Genomic DNA, 12893 nt, shown 5'->3' on the forward strand with positions numbered 1-12893 from the left:
TAATGATCAATTCATCTTGATTGCATGTTTGATCAATTTCAGATTGAAGAAGTTGGTAGAATTCTTCTATTTCATCCTCACTGGCTTTAGTGCTTGGTGCATAAATTTGAATAGTAATGGTATTAACTGGGCTTCCCTTAGGTGCATGAATATTATCCTATCACAGACAGCGCTGTACCTCATGACTGATCTGGATATGTTCTTTTGGACAATGAAAGCAACACCATCCCACTTCAATTTGTCATTCCTGATATAGTAAACTATGTGGTTGTCAGATTCAAAATGGCCAATACCAGTCCATTTCAGCTCACTAATGCCTAAGATATCGATGTTTATGCATTCCATTTCATTTTTGACAGTTCCCAATTTTCCCAGATTCATACTTTGTACATTCCATGTTCCAATTTTCAGTGGACGTTTACAGCTGTTTTTCTTCATTTTGAATTGTGCCCCATCAGCAAATGACGGTCCTGCAGGCTTTTCTCCCACAGGCTTTACTCCACTCCCCTCATCATAGTCAACTGTACTTTGAGGAGGCAACTCTTCCCCAGTTGCATTTTGAGTGCCTTCCAATCTTAGAGGCTCCTTTTCCGGCACTATATCTGACAGCATTTCTCTACTATTCATAAGATTTTCAGTGACTAAAGATTCAGAAGTAGTTCGTCCTCCTTCTTTTTAGTCTGTCTTCATCTGGAAGCTCATCTGACACCTGTCCACCACGCCTGACCCTGCTGGTATTTAAAATACCGGTGGCATAGCTTTCAGAATCACAGCAACTCACAAGCCACCACAGTACAACAAACTGATAGACAAGTGGTGGCTGTGAACCTGCTTAGGTTTAAAAACTGCTCTCATATTTGCTTTGTGTTTGTTCTGATAGGAGGCAGACGAGATGTATAAGTCACTAGGTAAGCAATAACCTGTTGTCATCTAGTTGATTCCAATGCATACTGACCAGATCGTACCTAGGAGAACTGCCCCAGAGTAGGACTTCCAAGGTGATAAATCTTTACAAAAACAGACTGCCACATCTTTCTCTGCAGTGTGCCTGGAGGGTTCCACCTGCTGACCTTTTGGGTACCAGTCAAACTTTTAACCACTGAGCCACCAGTGCTTCTCTCTGAGTGAATTTTTGTTGCTCAATGCTGTCAAGTGGGTTCTGACTCATAGTGACTCTCTATAGGATTTCCGTGGAGCAGCTGGTAGGTTTGATTTGGTGACCTTGTGGTTCGCATTCCAATGCTGACCCTACAGCAAATGGGAGTCAATAAGTGAATGTTATGGCTGGAAAAAAGATAAGCTGCTATTTAATCAGTTTATTTTTTCTTTAGAACCAAGATATGTAAAACATATCATGGGATTCTGAGCAAAGTTCCCTGGACACCAAATCAGGCACAGCCCTTCAAGTGCCAAATTTGTCAATACCTGGTACTCTAGAAACCCATTCTTGCTAATTATGAGGAAAATTGCCATCGCTAAGCTTTCTCTCTTACTGTTTCTAAGTGGACATTACTCCCTACTGCCATCCAATTTCTCTCAAGTACACATACACCATGTCCTCGGCACTTTATAGAGTAGCCTCCAACTAATATCTGGGGTCATTGTCACTCTTTTTTGCATTTTCAGAACTGAGCAATTAAAAAATTGATTTTAGTATTGAAATTGTATGTCTGTGTTTACAGTTATTTGTCTGTGATGCATACTAAACATAAGTGATCTATCCATACTCACCAGAGAATCTAGTGGTATAGATGAGCTGTTTCCACTATCCTGAGCACTGTGTTGGCAAGAGAACCTTGTGTTCATGCTGACAAATGTGACAATAGACTTCACAGGGCACTGCCAGGTGGACTCCAAAATGTCACCACATAAACTCACTTTTCTTTAGATAGTTCATTCATTCAGCAATTTATTACTAAATATCTTTATTACTAAATTCCTTTAGTACATCAGGAATTGCTATGAGCTTAAGGGATATTGTTGTTAAGTGTCAGCTAGTCAGATCAGACTGACAGTAACTCTGTATAGGTTTCTGAGGAGAGGTTGGTAGGTTTGAACTACTGATGTTGCGGTTAGCAGTCCACTGTTTAACCTACGATGCCACAGGACCTAAGGACTGCAAGAACTGGATGGTGTCCAGTTATCATTTCTGAACATTTTGATCAAAGCTTCTATAGAAATATCCTGATCTAAGGGGAGTGGAGGAGACATATGTGAAACAATTTCAAGTTTTTACAGAATCTATATCATTTGGAGTCTCTGAGGCTGGATAAAACCCAGATAATTTCTAAACCTTAAACCTTACACCAATAATACCCCGGTGAAAGTTTTAAACTAAACAATGTTATTGTTGTTGTGAAGTGTCGTCAAGTTGATTCCAACCCATAGTGACCCTGTATAGGATTTCCAAGGAGCAGCTGGTGAGCTTGAACCTCCAACCTTGCAGTTCAAATGGCTTTGCAGTCTGGCACATTAACCCACAAAGCCACACCAGGACTCCAGGACCAAACAATAGTTTAGCTTAATTAGTAAAGAATACCTGTCTTGAGACTTGTGTTCTTTTGAAGAACTATCTCTAAGGAATGCATGTGACAGCAGGCACTGGAAATGTTAGGTAAGAGGCTCAGGGGGCATTGAGTTTATGTGAACAGAGGAGCAATAATTCAGAAAAAAGGGGGTCAGATGGATGCATAACTCGAAGAACGTAAGCACTGTCACTGAATCAAGCATTAAGAAATTCTTGGATTGGTATATGTCTTGCTGTGTATATTTATAACAACCAGTAATTTTTTAAAAAGAGAAAAGAACAGGACAGTCTTCTCTCACATGTAGCGTTGTTATCTCTTCTCTTTCTTTCTTGACACTGGGCAGGCGGTTGGTCTCCTCAAGCAAACTGTGCTCCATCCCCATGCATCACTCATATAAGGGCTGCTGTGGTTCAAACTGACCTTGCAGTCCAGCACACCAGGAACTCCCTGTAAGAGTGGAAAAAAAAGGAGAAAAAAATCATACTTACCTGGTGCTCACAGGTTGTCAGAGAGGCAATATTAACTGCAAGGTCGGTTTGAACCACAAGGTCCGCGGCTTAAACTCACCAGTCGCTCCTAGGAAACCCTATTTGTTGTTGTTGTTAAGTGCCGTCGAGTCGGTTCCGACCCATAGCGACCCTGTACAGGGTTTCCGAGGGTGTAAATCTTTTACGGGAGTAGAAAGCCTCATCTTTCTCCCGCGGAGCGGCTGGGAAACCCTATACAGGGTCGCTATTCTCAGGACTGACTCAACTGCAGTGGACAACAAGTAGAAATTACAAGATGACACGTGCTTTGGGGAGCAATAGGAAGGCCTGGGAGACCCTGAGAAAATGGCATCTGAGTAAAGGTTGCAAGCAGTGAAGGCATGAAACACGCAGGGTGTTAGATAGGAATGGTTGTATCCTGGGCAGAAAGCACAAGTGCTTGTCTGAGATACCGAAGGTGCAGCAAAGAAGACAGTTTAAGTGGGGAGGAAACAGAAGGAGTGGAAGTTCATCTAATGGGTCAGATTGAAGGACTTTGTCATCGAACCTAATTTATTATTAACTGTAGTATTTACATGAGAAGACATTACTTTTTTGCCTAAGTCTTCACTGTTAAGTGCACTCAAATCAGTTCTGACTCATAGTGACTCTGTATAGTGTTTCCAAGGAGTCGCTGGTGGGTTTGAATTGCTGACCTTGTAGTTAGCTTGTTGTTATCAAACCATTGCTTATCCTACAGCATCACACCAAGACTCTTAAGTAGTATACATTCCAAATAAACAAATTAATAAAAGAAAGAAGAAAAATCAAGCATTGCCCAGCCAGTGACTACTTCTGTCCACCCTGATTTTGAACCTCTTCAGTTTTAGCATCCCTCTTACTAAACACTTCACCCTATTGGCTCTCCACTGCCATCTCGTGGTTCTTGTTTGCAATTGCAGGATATTCAGATCAAAATGTCAAGAAGGGTGAGAGCTGTAGAATGGGAAATGACCTTTTCCCTAGAATGGCAGTGTGAAAAGCTTTTTTCAAACGCTACTGGGAAATTAAGGAACCCAGTGTAAATTGCTATTTCACTGAAAAAAAATGTCAAGACTAAAACAAACAATAAAAAATAATGACAACACTAGAAGTTATAGCAAATATTTTTATAAAATGCATTTCACATTTTATCTATGGAATAAAAAAATTGAGTTTGAAAGAGTGATGGGAAGATAAAATATATATATGAAATTATTTATTTAACAAACGAGTTTTGAACATCTACTTTTTATATGCGAAGCACTGCTTTAGTTCATTACAGGGATTAAGAGGGAATAAAATAAAGTGTCTTTATTCTCTTAAAGAACAAAGTTTAGAGGCTGGAGAGATTCCCACACATAGCTAAATGCTTTCAGTTCATTGTTAAATGAACTATAATATTCATCTATCCAATGACTGGAGTATTTAGGAAGACTTCTTAGAGAAAACATTATTTAGATGTTTTGAAGATAAATAGGAATTTTGCCAAAATTAAGCAAGTAAGTAAATATGTAAACAAGGAAGGAATCATTTTAAGTAAAGGATAAATCTGATGTGCAAAGACAAGAAGTATGAATTGGCATGAAATATTTGAGGGATAACAATTAATTCTGCATGGCTGGTAGTACCTAGGAGAATATTTGCTGTGGCTAAAATGCTAGGTTGTGACTTGCTTGTTGTTGTTGTTGTTGTTAAGTGCAGCCGAGTCACTTCCAACTCACAGTGACCCTGTATAAGGTTTCTGAGGAGCCTCTGGTGAGTACGTAGGAGAATATTTGCTGCACAGGGTTTCTGAGGCTATAAATCTTTACAGGAGCAGAATGCCTCATCCCAGGGAACTGCTGGTAGTTTCGAACTGCCGACCTTTAGGTTAGGAGCCCGATTCATAACCACTATGCTACCAGAGTTGGATAAACCAGTCTAAAGCTCAAGAAAGTAATCTAAACAGAAAAACATGTCTGTGTTACCAACATATAGCTAAGATAGAGAGCATCGATTGATCGTAACTACAATGTAACAGATAGGAGTGTGGATTCAGAAGTCAAACTTCCTGTACATTGTTGTGGCTACAGTATTTACCTGGAATTCCTGGGTGATATAAATGGTCAATGCTCTGTATGTGGTTCTGCTTTCCCATGTGGTAAATGAAAATAACAGTCTCTATCTCATTAACATTATCAGAGGAGATAAAATTTGTCTATGCAAGTAAGACTCTTATCAAGGCTCAAGGAATGTTAATAAAATTTTATTACTAATATTATACTTGAAATTATCTAAGGAAATAATTCAACATAAGAATGTTTGATTTACTTATTACTAACATATATGTTGTAAAATAAGTGTGTTATGATAAGACCTGGGTGATTCTGCAAAGGAAAACGCAGGGAATAAAGCAGAGAAAGAATGGTCCTAGTACTTGGAGAAAGAAAAGGAATAGCCTTTTTAAGATTCTAGAGAAAGTATTTTCCAAAAGAAGACAAAGGCCAAAGTATCAAGGGCTGCAGAGATGATCCAGCGACTACTGACTGAGATGAGTGCATCAGATTTGGACATTACAAGATCATTGATTAGGCAAGGAGGACATATTCTATGAAAACAAGACTGTCGAAAGTCAATCAACTGCTAAACCATGTACCAAGTGAAGATTGTTTAAGTTGAAAGCGATTGCCTATGTACTTTAATGAGGATTTAGATTAAATACGGAATCATGGTGTGGCGCCGTGGGTTAATGCGCCAAGCTGCAAAGCCGTTTGAATTGTGAGGTTGGCGGTTCAAGTTCACCAGTTGCTCCTTGGAAACCCTATTTAGGGTCACTATGGCACAGAGTCTACTCGACAGCACTTAACAACTACAAATTAAATATATATATTAACTCAGAATGAGGGAGACTGTCTTGAACAAATTAATGTAGCAAGTAGGATACGCAGGAAATCAAAGCAAGGCTGCCAAGTTGTCAGGGATCCCAGCATTCAGTCCTGACCATACCCCCAGTTAACTCCATTGCTTCTGTCACATAGGCAAGCTTCTCCTTTTAGGGCCGTGGTGCCCTCACCTCTAAAGACAGCAGAGATGGAATCGATGACCTTCAGTGTAACTTTTCACTCTGAAATGTCCATGTTTTCTAAACTATTTCATTTTATTTTGGTAATTACAAATAAATTATCATTTAAAGATCATAACATTTCAAAATGAATTCTTCACTACTCATAGTTATATGAGTAGTGATCTTCATAAGTAGTAATGGTACTTATGAAGATCAAAGAGCACAGTCTTCGATATGGATTGCATCTCAATGTCAAGAAAACAAAAATCCTCACCACTGGACCAATAAACAGCATTCTTATCAATGGAGAAAAGATTGAAGTTGTCAAGGACTTCATTCTTCTTGGATCAACTATCAACACTCACGGAAGCAGCAGTCAAGAGATCAGATGACGTACTCCACTGGGCAAATCTGCTGCACAGGAACTTTTTAAAGTGTTGAAGAACAGAGATGTCAGCTTGAGGACTAAGGTGCGCCTGACCCAGGCCATTGTGTTTTCAGTAGCCTCATATGGATGTGAAAGCTGGACAGTGAATAAGAAGATGGTAGAAGAATTGATGCCCTTGAGTTGTGGTGTTGGAGGAGAATACTGAAAGTGCCATGGACTGCCAAAAGAACCAATAGATCTGTTTTGGAAGAAGTGCAGCCAGAGTGCTCCTGGGAGGCCAGGATGGCTAAACTTCGTCTCTCATACTTTGGACATATTGTCCGGAGGAAACAATCGTTGGAGAAGGATGTCGTATTGGGTAAGGTGGAAGGTCAGAGAAAAAGAGGAAGACTTCTAACGAGATGCATTGGCCAGGTGGCATAATTGATGGACTCAAGTGTGGCAGCGGTGGTGAGGTTGGCCCAGGATCGGACATTGTTTCATTCTGCTGTACATGGGGTCGCTATGAGTCGGTTCTGACTCAATGGCACCTGACAACAACAACAACATAGTTATATCTGAATAAATTCTGAAAATAATTAGTATCAGTGAAATTATGATTATTGTTGTTAAGTGCCATAGAGTTGGTTCCAACTCATAGCAACCCTGTCTAGGGTTTCCAAGGAGCAGCTGGTGAGTTTGAACTGCCTACTTTGCGGTTCAAACCGACCTTTGTATGCTGGGCAAAATAGTATATTTTCCCAAAAGAAGAAATTTATTCCAAGAAGTCAGACTCCTGTATTTATTTATTAGGTAGTTATATGTTTACTAAGGTAATTATATAATCATGCATCCATTTATATACTTATTCAATATTGGATAACTTCTCTGTCAGACATACTTTTAGGTGCAGGTAATGCACAGATGAGGAGAAGACTTAAATGGGATCCTGGGCAAGTAGAGAGACAAATATAAGCATAGAAATGACAATACTGTCTGACATGTACAACAGTGTCTAAAAGAGGGGCACATACATCTTCTGTGAGCAAGTTGTCATTTTGAACACAGTTGCATAGCCCTCATTGTTTAGAAATATTTTGGCTTTTCATTAAAATATTTTTGGTACACATCTGTTTTTCTTGAAATTCCCTTCCCCCACCCTCAATCATTAAATTGAACTTTTGAAAATAATAACGCTAAAAGATAAAATCAGTTTACTTTTATATAATTCAGTATACTTGACATCATTGCTCTTGGCTAGAGAAATAAAAAACATTATTTATTTTTGCCTTTTATGCTTATTTGTTCTCTAGTATTTATAATTGATCATTCTAATAAGAATTCCTCACTGGAAATTATTTTGTGTAACACTTAAAAATTATACATCCTGGAAAGGGTTTTGACTGATATGCTTTGAATGCAATTTAAATGTATATTTTTGTTGTTGTTAAGTACTGTTGAGTCATTTCTGACTCATAAGGACTATATATAGGGTTTCCAAAGAGTAACTGGTGGGTTTGAACCTCCAACTTTGCGATTAGTAGTCCAGTGCTTATCCTAAAACTCCACAACAGGACTCCAATTTCAATGTATTGTTGTTGTTGTTAAGTACCATCCAATTGGGCATAGGCAAATTCAAATGACTTCTATTTTGCTCCTATTTAGCAAGCACTTTCCCAAAAGAAAGTGGTGGTGGTGATGGTGTGGCCCAGTCCTTTCTGACATTGTGTAGATAATAAAGTAGAGACTTGTTTTATAGTTGTTGCTGTTTATGAAGACATCCCAAATCTTTCAGTAAACAATGTAATTTAAAGAAAATGAAAGCATTCTGAGGTTATAAGAATGTATTTGGAGTCCTAATGTGATGCTGTGGGATAAAGCACTGGATTGCAAGATCAGTTTGAACCCCAAGGACAGTGGTTCAAACTCACCAGTTACTTCTTGGAAACCCCATGCAGGATCACTATGAGTTGGAATTGACTCGATGTCACTTAACAACAAAAAGGAATGTATTTAAGGATTGTCACTGCCAATATTTAAAAAAATTAAACACTGGTGGATTTCAAGTCTCTCTGATTTAAATTACAGCACCTTATGAAATATGCCCAGAGGATTATCTGATGTCCATGGTGTGGAAAAGGACTCCAGCAGGCGACTTAGCATTCAACCAGTGCCCTCTGAATGCCACAGGTATAGTGGGATGACCCACCCTGACCCGAATGATGATTGCCATCCAAGAATAGCATGCTATATCTACCTATGATGTCATACCTTTGTCCTGCAAGCAATTAATGAAGCAATTTAAGTAAAGGACTTCATAAGTGGAGACCTAGAAAAGATTGCTGATGCACTGATTTTTCACTGCAACTTATGTGCATTGTAAATATAGTCAAAATTATTTTTTATGCATGTTTTTTGAAGCAAAAAAGAAATGTACAAACCCCGTTTTTAGCCTGCCTCCCAATTATACGATGCCTTCTAGCATCCCTGTTATAAAGCTTTTCTCTGTTCTTTGTGACACGCAGGCACCACTAGCAGACGCTGCTCTCTCAGTCTTCATGGAGTGGCCTTCTGGGAACAGCCGAGCTTTGCAAGATGCATATCAAATGAGTACAGACACTTGCAGCATTCAGTAGGTGCAAAGCCAGCTTTAGTACTTGCTCTGTTTATTTTTTGCTAATGATCACTGTGTGACAATTTAACCTTCTGCTGCACAATCCAATCAGTAAAATCTAGAGGAAAAAATGCCTGAAGGTAGAAAGGATGTGATAGAAAGCTAATTTTTATAATTCAGTGTGAAATTGCTTTGTTCCTAGGGTATGAGTTTTTATGGATCCTACTATTAAAATGAAAGAATCGCTTGTCTAATGGGTGAAAAGACTGAGCAAAAGCTGCTATTCAGTTATATATGAAGGAGTTAAACTGTGTATCAGGATTGGCACATGTTTATGTGCAGTAGTAAATAAGTCTTCTTTCAAAATAAGTCACATTTTAAAATAAAATTCTTTTAACTTTTCTGGAAATTGGAAAATGATACATCTGTGTCATTTAGGTATCAAATTTCTTACTACAGTTGGAGATTGATACCTGAAATAATAACAGACGAAATTAATTATTTGCAACAGATAACATGAACCAATTTTCCAAAGAAAGTCCTTCTTTTCTCACACATCATTGGATATTTAAAGTATGATGTATGAATATTTTAAGCAAAATTAAATTTTGCTTGATGTTCCACAAACACACGTCCTTGTCATTATCAGAGGCTGTTGTCACTTTATCCAGACAGTCAAGAGGAACTCCATACATGAATAAACTTTGCGGGGTATGGAACAAAACATGAACATGAGCCAACTGGAAAGTTAAACATTGCCAGGAATGATATTAGGAGTTTTTACATTTTGTTGTGTTTAGATTATCTTTTAATTTTAATAGTATCATCCACAAATAAGTAGATATGTAATTTTTAAAAATACTGAAAATAATTCTTGTTGTATATGAAGAAGTAACTTGTTCAATAACAACCCTTGTAGAATAATGGGATTAATATTTTATTATCAGAGAAAGAGAGTGCTTTATTTTAATTCTGAAAACTAAATGGTGTCTAATATATGTACATGTCAACATGTATTTATTAATATGTAATATGTCGAATTTAGGCTTACTTAGCTACATAGAACCTACTTAAGTCCATGTGTATATACATACATATATGTTTTTGTTGTTAAGTGCTGTCAAATCGGTTCCAACTCATACTGACCCTGTAAAGGTTTCCTAGGAGCAGCTGGTGAGCTTGAACCTCTGATTGTGTGGTTCAAACTGACTTTGCAGTCCAGTGCATTAACCTGTAGTGCCACACCAGGACTCCACATACATATATTGTTGTTGTTGTTAAGTGCTGTCGATCAGTTCCAACTCATAACTACCCTGTATAGGGTTTCTGAGGAGTGGCTGGTGAGCTTGAACTGCCAACCTTGCATTTCAAACAGACTTTTCAGTCCAATGCATTAATCCACAGTGCTATATCAGGACTGCACATATATATGTACATATATACATATATATGTTGTTTTTAGGTGCCATTAAATTGGTTCCAACTTATAGGAACCCTATATAGGGTTTCCGACCCTGTAAAATCATCGCTAGAAAGCTTCATCCTTTTACTGTGGAGCAGCTGGTGGGTTTGAACCACAGAACTTGTAGTTAGCAGATCAGTTCTAATCCTACAACACCACCAGAGTTCTTAGTTGCATATTTATAACGGTATCAATATATCTTACTTTAATATTATGAAAATGAAGAATATGACATTTTTAAACATTTAAAACTTTTTTTATTCATGACTGTTAATAACTCAGACCATATATATTTCAGTATTGAGTATAGGAAAAACATAGATTTAATTTCCTAATGGATTTCCTTTTTCCCTACTTTAGACATTAAATTGTGTTTGCTTTAATCTTAGTTATGTCCATATTCATTTTTTTGCTTGGTCACGACAATGCAGGGGAACGATTGCATGGGTAAAGTAAATCATAATAAAACTAATCCTTGCAAGTTTGTTAATAATTGATAATACCACTTGTTTTTGCCGAAAATTTTATTATATAAATTCATTGTTTTATACATTAACATGTATATGAGTTTGCATTCTGTGAGTAAAGCCCACCCGATAATGCTTTCCAGACTTCATTTTCTACTCTTGTAGAATTTTTTAATTCCACATGTGGCCCTGTGGGTTAATGCGCCAGACTGCAAAGCAGTTTGAACTGCAAGGTTGGCAGTTCAAGCTCACCAGCTGCTCCTCGAAATCCCTATACAGAGTCTCTATAGGTCAGAACCGACTCAATGGCACTATACAACAACCCTTGATTGCTGTGTTTTCCTTGAGGGGTTCCATTTACTCCTTTATATCTGGTTGTTGTCCTTGTTGTTGGGTGCCATCAATTTAATTCTGATGTAGAACTGCCCCACAGGGTTTTCTAGGCTGGAAACTACAGAAGCAGATCTCCAGGTCTTCTATAGAACTGCTAGGTGGGGTTGAACCTCCAGCCTTTTCGTTAGCGACCGAGAGCTTAACCGTTGCATTGTGATGGTTTCTCTTTTTATCATTGTTGTTGTTAAATTCCGTCAAGTCGATTCCAACTCATAACAACTGTGTATAGGGTTTCTAAGGAGCAGCTGGTGAGCTTGAACCACTGACTTTGTGGTACAAACCGACTTTGCAGTTCAGCGCATTAACCCATAGTTAATTGTAATCTGTTACAGATAATTATTTAAAATATGTAACAATAGAATACATTTGAAATGAAACTTTGTTAGTGAGAAATACTAGTGCAGCATATCTTATGAACTTTCATACCTTCATAATTATAAGACAATTGAAATGGGGAACAGAGTAATTAACCAATTTATTATATAAAATCACGAATCTGTCATATTGAATATTTACTTTGAGTTCTTTTGAGATTGGGTAGCATGTTTTTTCACCGTCATTTCAATGTGTTTAGTACAATGCTACGGATATGCGTACTAGATGCTTATGGTAAAAACGACTCCGCCATTATTCTGAGATTCGGAGGATATTGTAAGTGCTTGTGTTTGATGTAGCTGGAGAATTTTCATCACATGAAAATAATAAGCATTATTCTGAACATGCAATTTTTCTAGCCCCCCAATTTTATACATGTGGAGTAATTCACGACGTCACCTTATGAAACTATTTGGTGGTTACAGACCAGTTTCAATAAGTTAACAAACACTAAAGAAGATAGTTTAGAAACCATACACAATGAAATATTATGGTCTAATGTTGCTTAATATGTAGAAAGAAACAAATACACAAGTACACAGAACACAATTTTTAAATGAGGGTGTAGGATCAAAATGTGGTTGTATTATTGGAAAATACATTTTTCATATGCTAACATTTCATAAGGTGGAATGTTTTCTAAATTTTACCCTTTGCAAGGTAGAGTTCTTTATACTTGAAGATAGAATTGTAAGCTGTTGGATTTAGCTTTCTTTGCATATTGTTGTGATTAAGTGCCATCAAGTCGGTTTTGACTCATAGCACCCCTGCATAGAGTTTCCAATGAGTGATTGGTGAGTTTGAGCCTCCAACCTTGAGGTTCAAACCGACCTTATGTTCAAGTGCTTATTTTATAGCAACACACCAGGACTCCAACTTTTCAAAACTTTTGTGGAAAATTCCGTTGTGTTTTAATTCTATTTTTTTCATGAACTTTTTGAATACTATCAGAACTTGTTGAGAGACAGGAATGAGAGTCAGGGAAATTAAAAATAATGTATCTTATTACTGATAACACTGTTTGGAGAAAATGAGTGATGATTGTGGTCATGTGGGCCAACCTCACTCTGAAACAAAGACTCACCTCATTACTGGAACATCAGACAATCATAGGCAACCTACTCCAATCAGTTCA

General features: G+C 37.7%; 1 protein-coding gene across 1 annotated transcript in view; it reads left to right on the top strand.

Moving 5' to 3' along the window:
* Positions 1-12893, top strand: part of BAI3 (brain-specific angiogenesis inhibitor 3) — a 1099520-nt gene that overhangs the window by 485930 nt on the left and 600697 nt on the right. The window contains exons 8-9 of the mRNA XM_006835746.1: positions 8536-8637; positions 8973-9079. Of these exons, the coding sequence (XP_006835809.1) occupies positions 8536-8637; positions 8973-9079 (209 nt within the window). The remainder of the gene's footprint in view (positions 1-8535; positions 8638-8972; positions 9080-12893) is intronic.

The sequence above is a fragment of the Chrysochloris asiatica genome, unplaced genomic scaffold (assembly GCF_000296735.1).
Source record: "Chrysochloris asiatica unplaced genomic scaffold, ChrAsi1.0 scaffold00019, whole genome shotgun sequence".
Taxonomy (NCBI): domain Eukaryota; kingdom Metazoa; phylum Chordata; class Mammalia; order Afrosoricida; family Chrysochloridae; genus Chrysochloris; species Chrysochloris asiatica.